The sequence below is a fragment of the Gopherus flavomarginatus genome, chromosome 9, assembly GCF_025201925.1.
Source record: "Gopherus flavomarginatus isolate rGopFla2 chromosome 9, rGopFla2.mat.asm, whole genome shotgun sequence".
NCBI lineage: Eukaryota > Metazoa > Chordata > Testudines > Testudinidae > Gopherus > Gopherus flavomarginatus.
Genome location: NC_066625.1, coordinates 48,415,478 through 48,437,627, shown reverse-complemented (window position 1 = coordinate 48,437,627; position 22,150 = coordinate 48,415,478). Strand labels below are relative to the sequence as shown.

The 22,150-nt window shown below is 46.5% G+C and overlaps 2 protein-coding genes across 11 annotated transcripts in view; one reads left to right on the top strand and one right to left on the bottom strand.

Moving 5' to 3' along the window:
• NEO1 (neogenin 1) overlaps positions 1-22,150 on the top strand; it is a 549,782-nt gene that overhangs the window by 506,574 nt on the left and 21,058 nt on the right. For all 10 annotated transcript variants that reach the window (XM_050968064.1, XM_050968062.1, XM_050968067.1 and 7 more), the window contains 4 exons: positions 7,175-7,243; positions 9,372-9,519; positions 14,611-14,849; positions 15,525-15,617. In XM_050968064.1, coding sequence (XP_050824021.1) covers positions 7,175-7,243; positions 9,372-9,519; positions 14,611-14,849; positions 15,525-15,617 — 549 coding nt within the window. The remainder of the gene's footprint in view (positions 1-7,174; positions 7,244-9,371; positions 9,520-14,610; positions 14,850-15,524; positions 15,618-22,150) is intronic.
• The window catches only part of LOC127058429 (myb/SANT-like DNA-binding domain-containing protein 2), a 606,575-nt gene continuing 597,169 nt past the window's right edge, over positions 12,745-22,150 (bottom strand). Inside the window, exon 2 of the mRNA XM_050968488.1 lies at positions 12,745-13,007. Coding sequence (XP_050824445.1) covers positions 12,753-13,007 — 255 coding nt within the window. The 3' untranslated portion in view covers positions 12,745-12,752. The remainder of the gene's footprint in view (positions 13,008-22,150) is intronic.

Genomic DNA, 22,150 nt, shown 5'->3' with positions numbered 1-22,150 from the left:
GGCCTCTCGGCACCAGCCGTCTCTGGTACCGAAGTCGACTTGGCACCGCTCCCGCTCCCCGAGGTCGAGAGAGCCTAAGACTCCTGCTGCTTCCGTGCCACCTGCACCGCAGCCAGAGAGCTTGTCTAAGTCAGATCGCCCGACACCGACACCTGCCGTGGCACCGACGATGTTGGCACTGTCGATTCCGGTCCCACAAGGGCCGTCGAGTCTCATGCCTGTCAGCTCCCCTGACGCGAGCCATGGTTAAGCTTACTATTCCGTCCACGCTGGAGACATTCTCAATGGCGAGGGATCTGATTGCCATGACAGAATCGACACTGCCTCAACCCCTGGCACCGCCGGTGCGGGTAATACAGTCTATCAGCAAGCCTGCCTTGATAAGACCATCCTCTGTCGGCACAGTAGAGCAGCACCATTCACGATCATGGTCCCACAGACGTTCCATGCCCCGTCGGCGCTCCCGCTCCCGACACCACTCGCAGTCCTGGTACCGTTCTCCTCCTCAGTACCGGTCGCATTCGCGGCACCGGTTGGTATCCCGTTCGCCGGCCCGCTACTCTGGGCACTGTTCCAGCTCCCGGCACCGCTCCAGGCACCGTGACTCCCATAGCCGCTCCCGACGTCATGCCTCGAGATCTCGGTCGACCTCCCAGCACCGCTCCAGTCGCAGGTCCCGATCTCGTTCCTGGTACCGGTATGCCTCCCAGTACCGGTCCCCAGTGCCGAGTAGAGCAAGGTCTGCTAGAGACAGAGACTCTGCACAGGGCTTTTCAGCACCTCCATGGCCATCCAGACACACATCAGTGTCGTCCTACGCAGACAGCTCTTGTGATCAGGACCGTGATTCTGATGTGCCCACCTGAGTCTTCTAAGAGACCCAGGCCCAGGACCAAGGACTCCATCAGTGGTCTTTCTGGACACCTTGGGTGTACCGCCAGGCCCAACGCATACCAGTAGTTCTGTTCCACTCTGTCTTATCAGAGCACCAAGTGCCAGAGGCGACGGTTATCCGTCTCCCTCCAACTGCTGCGGAGGAAGCCCCAGTTCACCCACCTGACTCCCAGGTTCCTCTGGAGTAGGAGATCGCCCAAGAACAACAGTCCATCCAGGACCCGCTCGTTGCCGGCATCTCCTCTTCCTCTTCTCCAGATGAGGCGGTGGCAGGAACATCCTCCTCGGGCCCTCCTCCAATTGACCTGAGAGCCCATCAGGACCTCCTAAGGAGGGTAGCACTCAATATGAACCTCTAGGTGGAGGAGGTCCCAGAGGTAGAGGACCCGGTAGTGGACATTCTATCAGTGGATGCTCCCACTAGAGTGGCCCTACCGTTTATTCGGACCATCCAGGCGAATGCCGATACTATATGGCAGTCCCCAGCCTCTATCCCTCCTGCGGCCAGGGGAGTCGAGCGTAAATATGTGATGCCCTCTAAAGGATACGAATACTTGTATGTCCATCCTCCTCCCTACTGACTAGTCGTCCAGTCCGTTAATGAGAGGGAACGCCATGGCCAGCAGGCGCCAGCCCCGAAATCAAAGGAGGCTAGGCGAATGGACCTACTCGGCCGCAAGGTGTACTCGGCAGGGGCCCTACAGCTCTGGGTGTCAAATCAACAGGCCTTGCTTAGCCACTATAATTATAACACCTGGGTGGCAGTGGGTAAGTTTACAGAGCTTCTCCCTCAAGATTCCCACCAAGAGTTCGCTGCCCTCTTGGAGGAAGGGAAAAAGGTGGCCAGAACTTCCCTCCAGGCCTCGTTGGATGCAGCAGACTCAGAAGCCAGGACTCTGGCCTCGGGTGTTGCCATGAGGCGCATCTCATGGCTTCAGGTTTCAAACCTCCCACCGGAGCTGCAGTATACCATTCAGGACTTGCCATTTGATGGTAAAGGCCTCTTCTCGGAGAAGACTGACCTCAGGCTGCAAAGTCTGGAGGACAACAGGGCATAATGCGCTCTCTTGGCATGCATACGTTGGTGACCCAATGCAGGCCTTTCCGTTCCCAGCCTCACCGCCCATACTCTGTGCCTAGACAAAGACAGGACTTCGGCAGGCGGCATGGCCGAGGTGGTCGCAGACGACCGTCAGGACCCCAAGGGGACCAAAATCAAGGTCCCTCGAAACCACCAGCGGGACCAAAGATGAACTTTTGAAGGTGCGCCCGAGGGTGGCGTACCAGTTACAGGCCAGGATCCCTCTCCTCCCTTCTCCAACTGTCTCTCCTACTTCCTTCCGGCATGGTCCCAGTTAACTTCAGATCGCTGGGTCTTACGCACGGTGGAGTATGGGTACCACCTCCAATTTATTTCAACCCCACCCTCCCACCCTCTCCCTCTTCAGGGACCTCTCTCACGAGCAATTCCTCTTACAAGAGGTGCAGATGCTCCTCGCCATAGGAGCTATAGAGGAGGTACCGATGGACAAAAGGGGTAAGGGGTTTTACTCCTGTTATTTCCTAATCCCGAAGTCGAAGGGAGGTCTCAGACCTATCCTAGACCTGCGAGGACTCAACCAGTTTATGATAAAGTTGAAGTTCCGCATGGTATCCCCAGGGACCATTATCCTGTCCTTGGATCCTGGAGACTGGTATGCTGCCCTCGATATGAAGGACGCGTACTTTCACATCGCCATCTTTCCTCCGCACAGGAGATACCTCCGCTTTGTAGCCAACCGTCAGCACTTCCAGTTTACAGTCCTGCCGTTCGGCCTTTCTACAGCCCCAAGGGTGTTTACAAAGTGTATGGCCGTAGTCGCCGCCTACCTCTGCCGACGTCGGATACACGTTTTTCCATATCTGGACGATTGGCTCATCTGAGGGGCCTCCGAGACACAAGTCACTCAGCATGTGGGCATCGTCAAGGACCTATTCACACGTCTAGGCCTGATGATCAATATAGAAAAATCCACTCTGGTTCCCACGCAGAGGTTAGACTTCATAGGAGCTATCCTGGACTCCAATCTAGCCAGAGCCTGCTTACTACAGCCTCGGTTTCAGGCGATGGCAACAATCATCTGAGGTCTACAGAATTTCCCAACGACCTTGGCTCGCACTTGTCTCGGTCTCCTGGGTCACATGGCTGCCTGCACGTTTGTAACCAAACACGCCAGGCTCTGCCTGCGTCCTCTCCAAGTTTGGCTCAACTCGGTATACCGCCCGGGCAGGGACCCAATAGACACGATAGTCACCATTCCCCCGAGCACCCTAGGCTCCTTAGAATGGTGGCTAACTCCCTCCCTGGTGTGTGCAGGGATGCTGTTCCATCCGGCCCAACCCTCAATGTCCCTGACGACGGACGCGTCATCTCTCGGCTGGGGTGCTCACCTCGGTCACCTTCGTACTCAAGGCCTTTGGTCTTCTCAGGAGCTGGCATTACACATAAATGTCTGAGAACTGAGAGCAGTCCGCTTAGCGTGCCAGGCGTTCCAGCAAAAGTTTCAAGGCCGTTGTGTCTCAGTGTTTACAGACAACACAACGGCCATGTACTACATAAACAAACAGGGAGGGACACGGTCCTCCCCCCTTTGTCAGGAGGCCATCCAACTCTGGGACTTTCGCATAGCCCACTTGATAGATCTGGTAGTGTCCTTTCTGCCAGGCATTCAGAACACTCTGGCGGATTCACTCAGCAGGTCTTTCCTGTCTCACGAATGGTTGATCTGCCCGGACGTTATGCATTCTGTTTTCCAGAAGTGGAGATTTCCCCACATAGACCTGTTCGCTTCCCGCGAGAACAGGAAATGCCAGATATTCTGCTCCTTCCAAGGTCTCTCCCTGGGATCGATCTCAGATGCTTTCCTGATGCCGTGGAAGAGCCAGCTCCTTTATGCCTTCCCACCATTCCCACTGGTTCACAAGGTCCTGCTGAAACTCCGCAGGGACAGAGCGCGTATCATCATGATCGCTCCAGCGTTGCCCAGGCAGCACTGGTACACCACTTTGCTCGATCTGTCGATAGCCAACCCAATTACCCTGCCATTCCACCCGGACCTCATAACTCAGGACCGCGGCAGGCTTCACCACCCGGACCTGCAGGCTCTTCACCTCACGGCGTGGCTGCTGCATGGCTAAACCAGTCAGAGTTACGTTGCTCTGAATCAGTACGATAAGTTCTCCTGGGTAGCAGGAAGCCTTCCACCCGGTCAACGTACCTGGCCAAGTGGAAGCGTTTCTCCTGCTGGTGTGAAACGCTTAATCTTGCTCCCACTGAGGTCTCAATCCCCTCTGTTTTGGACTACCTCTGGTCTCAAACAGCAGGGCCTAGCAGTATCATCACTGAGGATACACTTGGCAGCCATCTCTACCTTCCACCCAGGCGAAGGTGGTTGTTCCATGTTCTCACACCCTATGGTTTCGAGGTTCCTCAAGGGTTTGGAGCGCTTATACCCTCAAGTATGCCGCCCAGCCTCGACCTGGGACCTCAACTTGGTTTTAACCAGACTTACGTCTCCCCCATTCGAGCCGTTAGCAACCTGCTCGCTACTATACCTGTCTTGGAAGACAGCTTTCCTCGTAGCCATACATTGGCCAGATGAGTCTCCGAGCTTAGGGCTCTTACGGTGGATCCACTGTAAACTGTGTTCCACAAGGACAAGGTGCAGTTGCGACCACACCCGGCATTCCTCCCTAAGGTGGTTTTGGCCTTTTATGTTAACCAGGACATCTTTCTTCCGGTCTTCTTCCCGAAGCCACACTCAACGTGACGGGAGCAACAGTTGCACTCCCTGGACGTCCATAGAGTGCTCGCATTTTATATTGAGCGGACAAAACCCGTAAATTTCGTAAAATGCCCCAACTCTTTGTCACGTAGCAGACCGAATGAAAGGCCTACCTGTTTCCTCTCAGAGGATCTCATCTTGGGTGACAGCATGCGTCCGCACTTGTTATGATTTGGCTCATATTTCCCCAAGCTACATCACTGCGCATTCTACCAGAGCTCAGGCTTCATCTGCCGCCTTCCTGGCTCGTGTACCTACCTATCTAGGAGATACGTCGCACAGCTACCTTGTCCTCGGTCCACACCTTTGCTTCACATTATGCTCTGGTTCAACAGTCAAGAGATGATGCAGCCTTTGGCTCAGCAGTTTTGCATTCTGCCACATCTCACTCCGACCCCACCATCTAGGTAAGGCTTGGGAATCATCTAACTGGAATGGATATGAGCAAGCACTCGAAGAAGAAAAGATGGTTACTCACCTTTGTAACTGTTGTTCTTCGAGATGTGTTGCTCATAACCATTCCAAATCCATCCTCCTTCCCCACTGTCGGAGTAGCCGGCAAGAAGGAGCTGAGGGGTGGTTGGGTCGGCAGGGGTATATATCCGGCGCCACTCCAGGGGGCGCCCAGCCAACCCACTGAGTGTTGCTAGGGTAAAAATCTTCCAATGAATGTGCACATGGCGCGCGCACACACCTAACTGGAATGGATATGAGCAACACATCTCGAAGAACAGCAGTTACAAAGGTGAGTAACCGTCTTTTTCTTTATCTGCTCCTAGCTTAATGCCCCCAGTAGTCACAGAACCACCTGCAGCTTCTCTGGCTATAGCCATGGGACCAATTGCCAGAGGCCAGCCTTAGATAGCCGTAGCTACATGGTGGCAATTCCCAGACAGAGCATGCTTGAACCTTGCAACGGCGACCCTGTGGGCTCTGAATCCTCAGCACTAGCCCTAGGCAGTTGCAGACTCTGCAGTTAGGCACTTCCCTCCTCTAGGCCATGGCTTTAAATACCTGAGATGTCCGTCACCTGCAGCAGAGGCCACCAATTCCCATGCACCTCTCAGCTAGCACATAGTCGAACAAAAAGTGCAGCCTGGATGATTTTGGAGGCTGGAGTCCCAGGGGTTCCCATCCCTGAGCAGCAGCTCTGCAAGAAGCTCACATGGCCCCCCTCCACTGTGGGACCAAGACCCTATGAAGGCAATGGAGTTACCCAGTGTATAACCAGTTCTATCCAAAGCCTGTTGAAGTCAGTAGAAGTCTTTTCATTGACTTTAATGGGCTGTGTATAGATGCAAAGGACCCCATTCTAGACCCTAGGAGCAAAGTGCATTCTATGCTGCACTGGTTTACTGTTGTAACAGGAAGGTCTCACATCACCTAGTGAATAAGCAACACCACCTACAGGACCTAACTTTTTCTGAGATGCTTCCCACCCAATTACTAAATCGCTTACAAGGGCTGAAAATATCAGGTAGTATGGTTACAAAAGCAAGGCACTTCTGAATTCAGTAGGAATTTTCGATGTGCACAGAACGCAGACAGGGCTAGTTCCCGCATGGTTACAAAACTGCAGTAAAGTGGAACGATTTTCAGCTTGTGTGATTGGAGGATAACTGGATCCATATTATAAGACTGTCCTACATAAATGAGGAAAAGTTGAGGTGTCTTTGTTATTATTTTGTTTCACTAGGTAACGGTAGTCCAGATTCTTGAAGTGGATATGTTATTTGCCTTCAGTTTAGTAATGAACCAGCTGGCAAATAGATGTACCTTCATTGTCATCCACTAATCACACTGCTCTGCCCAGAACTTTAAGTAATTTTTAGATGTGTTGTCTCTGAAAGACAGACCAGAAGCAGCTAGACTTGTTCTCTTAAAGTCCACTAAAAAGATTTTTCACTTTCCGGGTGCGGGGGGAGCACCAAAAAAATTGCCTTGCAAGCTTGTATGGATGGATAAGCAAAGACTGACTATGTCTAAGATACATTCCCATTGTTTATATGTTTCTGTCTCCTAACCTGGCTTGTAATTCTGGGGCCAGAAAAAGTAACTTAGCATGTTGTATATGCTATTGTTCAGTGATGCCCAAAGAGATATAACCCCAAATGTAAGCATCTAGGAAGTTGCTTGTATCAGTCTATTGGCTATCATGGTTACAACCATCCTTTCTTTTTATTGATATTTTAAAAAGCCCAACTTACTGAGAAAAGCAGTATCTACCTATTAGGTGGTAGCCCTTCTGAACTGTTCCTGTGTTTGGAGGTATTCAGAGTTTGCTGAACTTGTTGGGAACATCTCTGGTGGAGTGTATTTGCTATTCATGTCCATATGAAAACAAAACTTGTACAATATAGGTCCAAGATGATACAGGTTTTGGAAATGAATAGCTCGGAGATGAAGAAGGTTTATTCCATAACTGATATTTATTAATGTGATTTTTTTCCCCCTAGCATTAGGGTCTTCAGGAAAAGGAAGTCGGCCATTGGATATAGGACCTGACTACAAACCACCCATGAGTGGTAAGGCGCTTTATAAAGCATTTCAGCTGAGACCTATTAGGCTGAAATTCAGTATGTCTTGGTATAATAGTGTGTGATGTGATATGTCTCCTAAAATATGAAGCTATTATTTACAGCCCTGAACACATTTTTTCCAATAATTGCAGTTTTCCCCTTTTATGAACCATTGCATATTAGCAGTTCACAAGTAAGACTGGGAAAATAATTTAACATGTTACTATAATACAGTCCTTGTCCACCATGAAAGAACAAATGGGAACAAAAATGTTTTTATATGCACTAGATTTCAATTATGTCACCAAATCTTTTCCCGGCCTACTTTAAAATGACTGCCACTATGTACCAGTGTATAATTAATTGTATAGAACAGAATAGGGTCAAGGAGAAAAAAAATCTCGGCTCTTAAACCTTCCCCTCATTTGTATTTAGTATCATGAAAGTCTTGCACTGAGGTACCACTGGTTGCAGCTGTATAAAATGTATCTTATTTTAAAGAAAAATGATCATTGTAGAATACCAATAATGTATTACATGTGGTTACTGTGTCCAAAGGAATGCGTGATACCCTTTAGTTCCAGCAGGGTCTTTTTCACTGCATATTTGTTAGCTTTCCTGGATGTGTTTTCAGGCCCTTCTTCCTTTTCACCATCCACCACACATCTTTCTAGAGACAGCAAAGTACAATTCCCCAACGGCCGAGAGGCTTGGACTGTAAAAGAAGATAGCTGCTATTAGCACAGTGCTGTTCTTTGGAAGCAGCATGCTGGGATGGATTTTTTTTTTTTTAATTATGGAAGATATTTGAAATTAAAGGTTTATATTTTATTTTGAAACTTACATTTATGAGCCAATATGTAATTCGTGTGCTTGATTGTTATTTTTATTTTGTTTTAATTAGAGATGCCACAAAATTCAGAGCCAGAAGTAAACTTTTGCCCGAGTTCAAGGATACAGGTCAGACCCATTACAGAAACAGTGGTACCCTGGGCCACAAACTCCAGATTCCAATATTTCCAAAGTTCCAGGGCAGGGAAGGGATAATGAGTTCATTCATATGACAGAAGACTGTCTGAACATTGGAGACACATGGTGCAGGAAGGGGGTAACTGAATAGGGAGTTAGGTAATAATAATAATAATCTGTAGCTCTTTATAGCACTTGTCACCAGTGCATATCAAAGGAAGGTCAGTGTCATTATCCCCATTTTACAAATGAGGAAACTGAGGCGCGGACAGGTAATGAGAAGACCCATGCAGGTGGCACTCTTACAGCCCCAGACTATTGAGGTATTGGAGTGTGTGTTCCAGTGGGCTTCTGTCCTCTTGCCCTAATCTCTGCAGGGACCCGCCCATGCATCCTCAACAACAGTAGTAAAGTGGGAGAACTTGTGGCACCTCAGAAGGAGATACAGTCAGGTCATAGAATTCTTACATTACTTGGCCCAGTGAATGCAATGAGCATGTTCATAGTTCCCTTAGAGACTCCTTAGAGATTGCTAAGTGGAGCAGTTGATCAGATGTCATTATATATAAGCATACCCTGTGCCTATCTTTTGGCATATTATCCTGTCTCAACATTTTCAGTACAAATAGGACTTAACCAATTGATTTTTGTATAACAGTTCTTTTCTTTTAATCAGAAATGCTCATGCAGATACAATTTAATGTGAAGACTCATTGTTGCTTTGCAGGTTAACTATGCCAACCTCTCACATATTGAACCTCTTTGTTGTGATATAGTTGGGTGTCTCACCACATCTGAATGGTTTTAGCAGCAACTGTAGGAATCATTATGTAATTTTTAATGGGCTATCATGTGGAAACAGATTATCAAAATGTTATATAGGAGAAAAGGATTATTGTACAGAGCCATAATCAGGTAATCCTATGTGGCCATAATCAGGTGATGATGTGCAAATGTTTAAATAACAAAAGATAAGAGCGAGAGTACTTAACGTGAAATGCACCAGCTGAGCCAAGATTAGTTTCTATCTGCCACTGTGTACTTTCTTCAGGCTCCCCATCACTGTTGATTCCTTTGCATCCTGCTGTGTGGGGGCTTTTTCTCAAGTAAACACTTTGTATAACAAGTGCTTTCCTCTTTCCTCCCCCTCCCCACCCTTTTACAGGCAGTAACAGTCCTCATGGAAGCCCCACATCCCCCCTGGATAGCAACATGCTTCTAGTCATAATAGTATCTGTTGGAGTGATCACCATTGTGATAGTGGTGATTGTTGCTGTCTTCTGCACTCGTCGCACCACCTCTCACCAGAAAAAGTAAGATGTGCTTTACTCTGTTCTAGTTTTCTCCGTTTATTCAGTTACTTAATAGCTGTATCTATGACTGCAAGAGTAGTGATGTCCCCATTATGATCTCACAATTGCGTTGATACTGGCAAAGGCTTAGAAAACATTCCATCTGAAAGTGTTGGTACAACCCTCAGCCATTCATGCATTTTCTTTGCCCTTAGCTATCAATATCAATTGTGTCTTATGTGGGTTGAATTTAAGTCAGTTAATTATTATATAGGTCTACGCCACTACACTAGCTGTTTAAGGGTGGCTGTTTCCTTGGCTTCACTGATGAAAGAGTTAAATATCTTACTCCAACAAAAGGTTGTGCCATTTTAGATTTAGTACTAGTAAGTAACAAGGCCCCTAGAGAAGAACTCATTGTAGAGGACAATCTTGGTTCAAGTGATCGGGAATTAATTCACTTTAAACTAAATGGAAGGATAAACAAAAACAGGTCTTCAACTAGGGTCCTTGATTTAAATGGGCAGACTTAAAAAATTAAGGGAATTAGTTAGGGATGTGGACTGGACTGAAGAAGGATCTGAATGTGGAGGAAGCCTGGAATTACTTTTAAGTCAAAGTTGCAGCAACTCTCTGAAGCCTGCATCTCAAGCAAAGGAGAAGAATTGTAGGGACGGGTCACAGACCAAATGAATGAACAAACATCTCAAACAGTTTATTAAGAGAAAGCAGAAAGCCCATAAAGAATGGAAGAAAGGGTGGATCAGCAAGGAAAGCTACATCTTGGAGGTCAGAAAGCATAGGGAAAATGTGAGAACTGCTAAAAGCCAAGCAGAATTGGACCTTGCAAAGGGAATTAAGCCAATAATGAAAGGTTCTTTAGCCATTTAAATATAAAGAAAACAAGGAAAGAATAAATGGAACCACTAAGCACTGAGGATGGGGTGGAGATTATAGATAATCTAGGTATGGCCCAACACCTAAATGAATACTTTGACTCAATTTTTAATAAGGGTAATGAGGATTTGAAGATATACCTATCTCATAGAACTGGAAGGGCCCCCAAAAGGTCATTGAGTCCAGCCCCCTGCCTTCACTAGCAGGACCAAGTACTGATTTTGTCCCAGATCTCTAAGTGACCCCCTCATGGATTCAACTCACAACCCTGGGTTTAGCAGGCCAATGCTCAAACCACTGTTATCCCTCCCATTCTCAGGCTCAAACAGCTTAATGGGACCAAATTGGGAGTCCTGAATAACCTCCATCCACATTAAAGGAACTGGCACATGAAAGTAAAAGCCCAATGGCAAGGATTTTTAATGAATCAATAAACTTGGGAGTCATACCCTATGACTGGAGAATTGCAAATATACAGTAGCTATATTTAAGAAAGTGGGGGTGGGGAGTGATCCAGAAAATTTGCAGGGTTGTTAATTTGATCTTAATTGTATGCAAGGTCTTCAAACAAATTTTGAAAGAGAGAGTAGTTCTTCTTAGTGTATGTGCAACATTCCTCAGGTGGCCCCTGACCAGAATTCATCACCAAATTTGGTCCTCTGGTTGGATCATTAGCTTCCCAGCTTGGGCCAGGTACTGGACCTTGCAAAGAGAATTAAAACCAATAGTAAAAGACTCTATAGCCATATAAATAAGAAGAAAACAAAGAAAGAAGTGGGACGACTAAACACTAAGGATGGAGTGGAGGTTAAGGATAATTTAGGCATGGCCCAATATCTACATAAATACTTTGCCTCAGTCTTTAATGAGGCTAATGAGGAGCTTAGGGTTAATGGTAGGATGACAAATGGGAATGAGGATATGGAGGTAGATATTACCACATCCAAGATAGAAGCCAAACTCTAATGGGACTAAATCGGGGGGCCCAGATAATCTTCATCCAAAAATATTAAAGGAAGTGGCACATGAAATTGCAAGCCCATTATCATGTATTCTTTATTAAAAAGAGGGAGAGAAATGACAAAGTATCCCGGGTGTGGTTTGGGAGGAGGATGGGAGGGAAGGAAAAGGCTACTAAAAACATTTCAATGTAATGACAGTCTTTTGGTTGGGCTATCCACGGGGGTGGAGTGTGCGGGTGCGCGAAGCCTTCCCCCACGTGTTCTTACACGTCTGAGTGAGGAAGACATGGAACGTGGTGAGGGTGGTTGCACAGGGGCTGCAGCAGCACTCTGTGACCCCACTGCTCTTCCTGAAGCTCCACCAGACGTCGGAGGATATCAGTTTGATCACGCAGCAGCCCCAGCGTTGCATCCCGCCACCACTGATCTTCCTGCCTACACCTCTGATCTTCCTGCCGCCACCTCTCATCTCGAGCGTCTCTCCTATCCTCACGTTGGTCCCTCTTGTCCTCACGTTCACTGGCGTCTTTCCTGTAATTTGATACCACGTCCTTCCACTTATTCAGATGAGCTCTTTCATTGCAGGTCACTTCCATGATTTCCAAGAACATTTTGTCTCGCGTCTTCTTTTTCCTCCGCCTTATTTGAGATAGCCTTTGGGATGGAGTAGGGAGACTTGAAAAATGTGCAGCTGCATGAGGGAGGGAAAAAAGAGAGAGAAGTATTTAAAAAGATACATTTTACAGAACAATGGTTATACTCTTTCACAGTGAACAACACTATTCACCTTACATAGCACATGTGATTTCACTACAAGGTCACATGGCTGGTATCATGGAAGATCACTGCTAATCACCTCCCTTCCCCACCCCCCCATCGCGTGGCTGGTAGCAGGGAAGATCCCTGATAGCCAAACGCGAAAAAGCTCAGCGCTATTCCCCTCCCCCTGCTTGGCTACATGCAAGGAAGGATTTCTTTTAAGCAACGGGCAAACAGCCCAGTAGGAGTGGCCATCTCTGTCCCCTTACTTAAATTCCTGAATTTCAACCAGGTTACCATGAACGATATCAGTCTCCTGAGGATAACACAGCGAGATAAAGAATGGATGTTCCTTGAATGCCAGCAATCACTGGGACCATATGCAGCTATGCTTTGTCATGCAATGATACCCGATTACTTGCTACATGCATGGCGTGGTAAAGTGTCCTACCATGGTGGATGGAATAAGGCTGCCTTGCCCAGAAACCTTCTGCAAAGGCTTTTGGAGTACCTCCAAGAGCGCTTCATGGAGATGTCCCTGGAGAATTTCTGCTCCATCCCCAGACATGTTAACAAACTTTTCCAATAACTGTACTGGCCGCGAATGCATCTCAAGTCCTCAGGGCAAATCAATCATTAAAAAATGCTTGCTTTTAAACCATGTTTTATATTTACAAAGGTGCACTCACCAGAGGTCGCTTCCATGGCTTCACTGTCTGGGCTAGTGGCTTGGGAGGGCTGGGAGGATAATTCCATCTGGGTGAGAAAAAGCTCCTGGCTGTTGGGGCTAACAGAGTGCTGTGTGCTCTCTGCAAGCTCGTCCTCCTCTTCCTCCTCCTCATCTTCCCCGTCCACAGAATCCTCAGCCATGGCTGAGATTACCACCCCCACCTCGGAATCCAGGGACAAGGGTGGGGTAGTGGTGGCGGACTCTCCTAGAATTGCATGCATCTCAGCATAGAAGCGGCATGTTTTCGGCCCTGCCCCAGACCTTCCATTTGCTTCTTTGGTTTTCTGGTAGGCTTGTCTGAGCTCCTTAACTTTCACTCTGCACTGCATTGAGTCCCTGGTTTGGCCTTTCTCCATCATAGCCTTGGAAATTTTTTCAAATATTTTTTCATTTCGTCTTTTGGAACGTAGTTCTGTTAGCACAGAATCCTCTCCCCATATAGCGATCAGATCCAGTACCTCCTGTGCGGTCCATGCTGGAGCTCTTTTTCGATTCTCAGGAGGCTGCATTGTTACCTGTGCTGATGAGCTCTGCGTGGTCACCTGTGCTGATCAGAGCTCCACGCTGGCCAAACAGGAAATGAAATTCAAAAGTTTGCGGGGTTTTTCCTGTATATCTGGCCAGTGAATCCGAGTTGAGATTGCTGTCCAGAGCGGTCACAATGGTGCACTGTAGGATACCGCCCGGATTTGCGGCCACACTAACCCTAATCCGATATGGTAATACCGATTTTAGCACTACTCCTCTCGTTGGGTAGGAGTACAGAAACCAATTTAAAGAGCCCTTTATATCGATATAAAGGGCCTCATTGTGTGGACGGGTACAGCGTTAAATCGGTTTAATGCTGCTAAAACCGGTTTAAACGCGTAGTGTAGACCAGGCCTGAGATAAGGCCTCCTAACTTTTACATTGCACTCACCCAGAACCTGCAGAGGAGTTTCAGGGAGTGAAATACTCTCCCTCCTGCTGCACTCTACAGGCTACCCTGGCCCCATGACAAATGGAGCTTCTCTGGCTACCCACTCTCTGCACAGTGTAAACAAACTGAAAAAGCCCCCTCCTCCCTAATTTTTTATTTGCCTCATTTTAGACCCATCTTAATTGTTACTTGCATTCCTTCTTGATGCCAGATATGACGTTTCCTCTTTTGCTCTTAGGGTCCAAGGTGGAAAGGGGTGTTTGAACACCTCATTTTCCACCTGTAAAAACCCTTGACCTCACACAAAAATCACCTCACACTCCAGAACCTGGCATTGTTACTCCAACAAGAGCAAGTAAGCACATTAGCTGAATGTGTCTGCTAACCTGATCAGTAGTAAAATCATTAACATTTAAACTATCAACATTAAGCTTCAGAGTTTTCACCATTTTGAAGTAATTGTGTCATTTCATACCCCACTTGCAGCTATTATTTAAGGCTATTTGCACACTTAGGGCTACAATAGAGCATTGGTTTTCATACACTTCACACTTATCTTCACAACCACAAGGACTGGGAACTTACCGGTAATATTTGTTCATGAAAGCTTTGTTTCTGCAGCACGTGACGGATTTTGAAACAAAAATCAATGGCTGCATAGTACAGCAGCCTATCCCTTTAGGTGTGGAACATGTACATCTGTTAAAGAAAGCTTCTTGCCTGCTAGTTAGCTGCCCCACAGTTGAATAGTAGATCTGAAAGAAATTCAAATGAAAACTCGCCTGTCTCTGAGAGTAACAAAATATTTGTCTAAGAATGTTTCATTTATTTTCTTGTTTTGCAAGGAAACGGGCTGCCTGCAAATCAGTGAATGGGTCCCATAAATACAAAGGAAATTCCAAGGATGTCAAACCCCCTGACCTTTGGATCCATCATGAGAGACTGGAGCTGAAACCCATTGATAAATCTCCAGACCCTAACCCCATCATGACAGACACCCCAATCCCTCGCAACTCCCAGGACATCACACCAGTTGACAATTCCATGGATAGCAATATCCATCAAAGGCGCAACTCATACAGGGGTAAGCTTACCTAACAACAAGCCGTAGTTGGATCTTGGTATTTAATTGTGTAAAATTAGATACAGTATAACCACTGTATCTGACAAAAGCATTTGTTAAAATGTTATTTAGATTATAATAAAATTTTTTTATTAAATTATTTTTCTTTTTTTTCTATTTATTAGATTGGGTTTAGTGACTAGGTTACAGGGCTCTGTTCCATTCAGGTGTAGAGGATTCATCTTCATGGCTTACATATGTATCAGTGAGACAATAGAGTGCACGAGAATTAATTTTTGAGTTATTCTTTGGTATAGCAAAATAATCGTACCTAGTTATAACAAGTTAGTAATCTTGTGTGCAAGATAATATAAAAAGTATCTCATACTAGTCTGTGAAGGGAAATGATGATTAGTGCCATCTCTTCATGACTGAGCGTAATTCATACTAACGTTTGTCTCCAGAAATTGCAAATCTATAGGATACTAGTTTCATAGAAGTCTGGACTGTTTCTCCCATACACAATAGTGCCTGTAACCCAACCCGCCCTTTTTGGTTTTCCAGTGGAGTGGGTAGAATAACTATATCAGGTCTGTTAGTAAGAATTAAAAGATGTTTGTAGCCAAATCACCTGGTTGTGTGTTGTCATGAAGGAATCAGTGCTGTAGTAAGTAAACCTCTGTATTCTTTCTTCAGGGCATGAGTCAGAGGACAGCATGTCCACATTGGCAGGAAGAAGAGGGATGAGGCCAAAAATGATGATGCCATTTGATTCTCAGCCCCCGCAGCGTAAGTTAACAGCCTTTCTTACCAATTGTCTCAGCCAGAAAGAATGTTTTGTTATAACTGGGAACAACAAAACGAGCCATTGTGATTATGTTTTCAACACCCTCCACTCCTAAATAATTCCATCTCAGGTTGCAATGGGGATATTATCAGGAAGGGACATTGAAGTCCTGTTACACCTTCCTTTTATTGGCAGAGAGATCTGGATGGCCCTTTCTGAATAAGGATTATTTACTGTGTGGAAGAAGTAGCTCAAAAAAATATTTGCACGTATTTTAGAAAGAATAACTATATAAAATAATCTTGTAAGCTTCCCAGTACTCAGTCTGATAGTACTTTTGTTCCAAAAAAAGAATGATATTCTGATCTCAAGGTGCTGGGAGTGCTGCGTAGAATGCTCACTGATAGAAGCTGACATTCAGTGGGCCTGGTCAAGCAGACTCTCATTTTGGATGCTTCCTACTGCTTTTTGTCTTTCAGTGTGTATACTTAATGTACGCCAGCTGCCATACATCCCATTAGGGAAAAAATATCAAGCTTCAAATAAGAAGATAGTTTGTGGGTGCCTGGTTGGTTACATTTGGTATCTGTGTATTTTCCTGACTACCAGTTACTGATGATTGAGGGAAGTGCGCTAACTGGAAGTTTTACTGCTGCTGTCGCACCATGCAATGGGGCCATGCTATTTTTCCCATTGCTCCAGAATATTGTAAGAACAGTTCTTTTATCAAACAATACTTTCAGTTTCAAACAACCTCTCCGAGAGCAGAGGAAACTTTGCCACATTGCATTAGTTTTACTGGTCTTCAGTCTTCGGAGAATTACTGAGATCTTGGCTCAGGTCATAGTTAAATATAAGTTTGGTCTTATGCTGGTTTCCACAAACATTTGTCTTTATCACAAAGCCACTATATGCCATTGTCAGGCACAAGTCAACACAATATGCATTTTTCTTCGAGTAGCGTCCCTATGGGTCCTCCACTTCAGGTCCTCATGCACATCATGCGCCTTTGATCAAAGATTTTCAGTTGCAGTGACCATTTGGCCCACACATGCTCCAGATATTCTCATGCCCCGTACAGAGGATATATAGAGCTGAATGGGCTAACCACCATATCAACTGCTCTTCACCCTGAGACAGAGCATCTTGCATGCCCACTCTAGCACAGCCTGTAGCTTAGCCCTTTTAGTTTAGTTTGCATGATAGTTCAGTTTAGTTTAGTAGTTTATCTAATTTGCTTGTTTTGAATTCTATTTTTATTGGAGGATTTTTCTATCAACCACCACCCACCACCACTGCCTCTGTTGCTGAGGGGCTCTCTTCAGCGGGGTCATTGTTTCTAGCTTATGCCAGGATCTGCAGGCTTCAAGCACCACCTTTCCTGCCAGGAATCCATCCCAGTTAGTGACGACTCTTCTTGATACCTCCACTGTTTGGGAGACTCCCACATACTGGCCAAGTTTAAGAATTGCATGTCTTTTAACAGCAGATTTAGGAAAAACAGGCCAATTAAGTTCAGGTTGCTCATGATGGAGTAAGCCCTGAGACTTGCCCGTGAGCCAGGCTTTAAGAATCCCTCTGTACACCTGCCTTCAAGCGCATTTAGTGCCCTGTCAACATCCATATCCCAATCACCAAGAGCATCACGAGATAAGAACACGCAGGGTACTGATAAGACTCCAAGGAAGAGGAACTCTAGATCTCCCACTTGAAAGTCATCTTCAAGAAACCTTGGTCATCTCATGTGGTGACCATTTTGCAGACCTCAGGTCCCAAAGCAAGTACCATTGAGGCTCCAAGCTATTCTGGTACTGGGGGATTCATTGAAGACTTTCAGCTCCTCCAAGGGCCACTATGCCAAGCATATGTTAGTAACAAAACCTCCCTCAGTACTGACTAGACATGACCATTCCAACAGAGATTCTAAGCATTCTTTTTTAAATCAGTCTGTACCATCTTCATATTCCTCTGTACTGCCCTTGGTACCCAAACTGGTGTCCCAATCTATTATATCCGTATGCAAGAAAATTATAACTTCTTTGATACAATCTTCGACCACCAGGCATGCACCACAGAAACTGCTGTCTTCAGTACCAACACTGGTAACTTCAACATCCTTTCCAGCCTCAACTCAGATATGTCCAATATGGCAGGAATTCAGATATTCTAGAGATCTGTTTGTTTCAGAGAAGCTAGAGACTTTGTTGTTTGCCAGCACGGAATGTCTGTCAGTACCAAGATCTTCTTGGTCACCAAAACCATATATTTTTCTTTGAGTGCTTTCTCATGTCCATTCCATATTAGGTATGTGTGGTAACCACATGCACTGGTGCCAGAAGTTTTTCCCTTAGCAGTATGTGTAGGGGACCAGCTCTGGTGCCCTCTGGAGTGGTGGCCACATGACGCGGTATTAGGGGAGCCGTTGGCTGCCCCCACCCTCAGTTTCTTCTTGCCACCAGTGATGGTGCAGGAACTTCTGCAGCTTCAGCTAGCTTTCGCTTAGTTCCGTGTGTCTCATGAACGTTTCTTTGTAAAATAGATGTATATAGTTTAGTATTTACCCTTAGTATTAGTTCTAGTTAGTTGGTCCCAGATGGAACTCAGCCTACGGACGGGCATGTCCTGGTCCCCAGGCTTTAAACCATGCAATCTTTGTAAGCAGCCCATGCCCATCAGTGACCCACACGTTAGTTGTTTAAGGTGTGTAGGAGAAGGACATATAAGTGACGATTGTCACATCTGTAAGTTGTTCAAACCCAAAATGAAAAAGAAGGGAGACATCTGTCTCAGAGTACTCCTGATGGAGTCGGCGCTGACCCCAGCACCGGAACAGATGTCCGACTCAGCCCTGAGCATCACAGCATCGGTACGGAGTGCCCCACCAGTGCCATCTATGAGCCAGCACCGATCACTCTCCCCAGCCCCGGCCAAGAAACCCAAGAGGTCCGCAAAGGGAAGATCTCCCACTTCCCATAAGGGAAATGAGAGGGCCGGAGGACAGCCAAGACCCGTGCTGGACAGCTCAACATCTCCGTCAGGGAGTCGGGCCCAAGCTCATGTCGAGCAGTTGAGCCCCTCCCTTACTATTCTTGTCACACTGGACAATGACGAGGGCTCTGTCAGCTCGAAGTCTCATCAACGTCCGAGGCCCTGCAGGAAGCACAGGAGATCCTGACTCTACCAGTGCCGCCCACACTAGCGGTACCCAAGCCCAGGGGTAAATCCACCTTGGGACCGTTCCGAGTGTCCCCGACTCAGCAGCACCATCCCCCATCGTGGGAGACATCCCACCAGCGCTCGCCTGCCCAGTGCCATCATGCCTCTGACTTTGGGAGGCAGGCTCGGAGAAGCCCTCTCCAGTCTCTGGACCCTGGGGACCGACAGCAGCATTCGAGGTGCAGTAACCTGGTGCAGACCTGTGGAGGCACGCGCCCCCCGGCATGAGCGTCAAGACTGACCTATCAGGTCTCCCAACGCCTCAGCACCAGTTCTGCTATCGATTGCCAGCCCCTGTTGCTGAGACGCAAATCCCCTCAATCAGGGAGATTCTACCGACAACTGGCCCTCTCTGACTCCCAGTCCCACTCTAGATCCAACTACAGGTCAAGCAGTGTAAGGTGTAGATTGCCAGTCTACCGATGCAGATCCACCGAACGCCAAAGATCCCCAGGGTCCTGCGGGAGGAACTCGTCCCGATTGAACAGGTTGGTGTTGAGGCACAGCAGCCGGCACCATGGGGAGGAGGGCCACTGGGCCAGCCGGTTGTGGTCACTCCGCAGCATCCATTCTGCTTACGACTCTGGAGTCCCTGGTAGCAGGGCAGGCTCTGGCACCAGTGGTACTGTCAACCCCATCAGCACTGCAACCGACCCCGGGACAATCACCAGCAGCGTGATACCCATGGAATCCATGGGGGTTCACCAAGCTTTCCCAGGCCGCCCGGTCAGTGGTGGAAGGTAGGCCATCAGCCACAGAATCCCACAGGGAAAGACCCCCGCAGGCCCATGAGGACCTAGGGGAGCAGCCAGTTGGACCACCAAGGGTTGTGGTGGATCTGTCGGCGCTGGCTTCATCCTCATCATCACCAGACCAAGTGATTATGGGTCCTCCTCACCCAGTTCTTTAAGATGATGCCAAGGCTATCAGGAGCTTTTGAAGAGGGTCACTTCTAACCTGGGGCACCAAGCGGAGGAATTTGAGCCATCAGCTTCACTGTTTTTACATCCTTTGCTCCACCACACCCAATAGAGTGGCTTTACCCCTACATGAGGGAGCATCAAAAATAATTAATGCCCTATGGCAAACCCCCTCCTCCCTGCACCAAACTCATAGAGTCATAGAACTGGAAGAGACCTCGAGAGGTCATCTAGTTCATTCCCCTGCACTCAAGGCAGGACTAAGTATTATCTAGACCATTCCTGACAGGTATTTATCCAACCTGCTCTTAAACAACATCAGTGATGGAGATTCCACAACCTCCCTAGGCAATTTATTCCAGTACTTAACCACTCTGACAGTCAGGAAGTTTTTCCTAATGTCCAGCCGCCCTTGCTGCAATTTAAACCCATTGCTTCTTGTCCTATCCTCAGAGGTTAAGAAGAACTTTTCTCCCTCCTCCTTGTAACAACCTTTTATGTACTTGAAAACTGTTATCATGTCCTCTCTGTCTTCTCTTTTCCAGACTAAACAAACCTAATATTTTCAATCTTCCCTCATAGGTCATGTTTTCTAGACCTTTGATCATTTTTGTTGCTCTTCTCTGGACATTCTCCTATTTGTCTACATCTTTCCTGAAATGTGGCACCCAGAACTGGACACAATACTCCAGTTGAGGCCTAATCAGTGCATAGTAGAGCAGAAGACTTACTTCTTGTGTCTTGATTATCATATTCCTGCTAATACATCCCAGAATGATGTTTGCTTTTTTTTGCAACAGCGTTACACTGTTGACTCATATTTAGCTTGTGATCCACTATGACCCCCAGACTTTGCATTTGTCCTTACTAATTTAATCCTATTTACTTCAGGCCATTTCTCCAGTTTGTCCAGATCATTTTGAATTTTAATCCTGTCCTCCAAAGGACTTGCAACTCCTCCCAGCTTGTTATCATCCGCAAACTTTATAAGTGTACTCTCTGTGCCATTATCTAAATCATTGATGAAGATATTGAACGGAACCGGACCTAAAACCAATCCCTGCAGGATTGGTATGATGGCTCAGAGCTCCAGCATGAAACTGGAGAAAAGCCTGTCGAGACTCTTTCGATTAAGTTTGCTCTTCCTGCATGACTGTGAACCACTGATAACTATTCTCTGGGAACGACTTTCCAACCAGTTATGCACCCACCTTATAATAGCTCCATCTCGGTTGTATTTCCCTAGTATGTTTATGAGAAGATCATGCGAGACAGCATCAGAAGCCTTACTAAAGTCAACATATACCAATCTACCACTTCCTCCCTATCTACAAGGCTTGTTACCCTATCAAAGACAGCTATCAGGTTGGATTGACATGATTTGTTCTTGACAAATCCATGCTGATTGTTATTTATCACCTTGTAGATGTTTGCAAATTGATTGCTTAATTAGTTGCTCCATTATCTTTCCGGGTACAGAAGTTAAGCTGGCTGGTCTGTAATTCCCTAGATTGTCCTTATTTTCCTTTTTATAGATGGGCACTATATTTGCCCTTTTCCAGTCTTCTGAAATGTCTCCTGTCTTCCATGACTTTTCAAAGATAATTGCTAATGGTTTGGATATCTCTTCAGTCAGCTCCTTGAGTATTCTAGGATGCATTTCATCAGGCCCTGGTGATTTGAAGACATCTAACTTGTCTAAGTAATTTTTGACTTATTCTTGCCCTATTTTAGACTCTGATCCTATCTCCTTTTCCCTGGCATTCACTATGTTAGACGTCCAATTGCCACCAATCTTATTGGTGAAAACTGAAACAAAGAAGTTATTAAGCACCTATGCCATTTCCACATTTTCTGTTATTGTCTTTCCCCCCTCATTGAGTAATTGGCCAACTCTGTCCTTCATTTTCCTCTTGCTTCTAATGTATTTGTAGAATGTTTTCTTTGTTTCCTTTTATGTCCCTGGCTAGTTTGATCTTGTTTTGTGCTGTGGCTTTTCTACTTTTGTCCCTACATACTTGTGTTATTTGTTTATATTCATCCTTTAAAGAATATTGGCAGCATGTGACCTCCAGAAGAAGAAAGAGGAGCACTAATGTACCCCCAATGCAGATAGAGGTGCAAAACCGTTTTCAGGCTCTCTGCACAGGTACTACTGCACAGAAAGATTTGGAAGAGCCCTCTGAGGGAAGAGTCAGAAGGAGACCCTATTGGCTGGAAGACATGGGATGCATTGTCCTAGAGATAGGGGTTCCATGACCACTGCTCCCAAGAGCAGGAGATGGTGGTGGCTGGGACTCCCTCCTAAGGGGGATGGAGTCATCCATCTGATGACCAGACCCGGAGACTTGAGAAGTGTGCTGCTTGCCTGGAGCTAGAATCCAGGATGTGACGGTGTG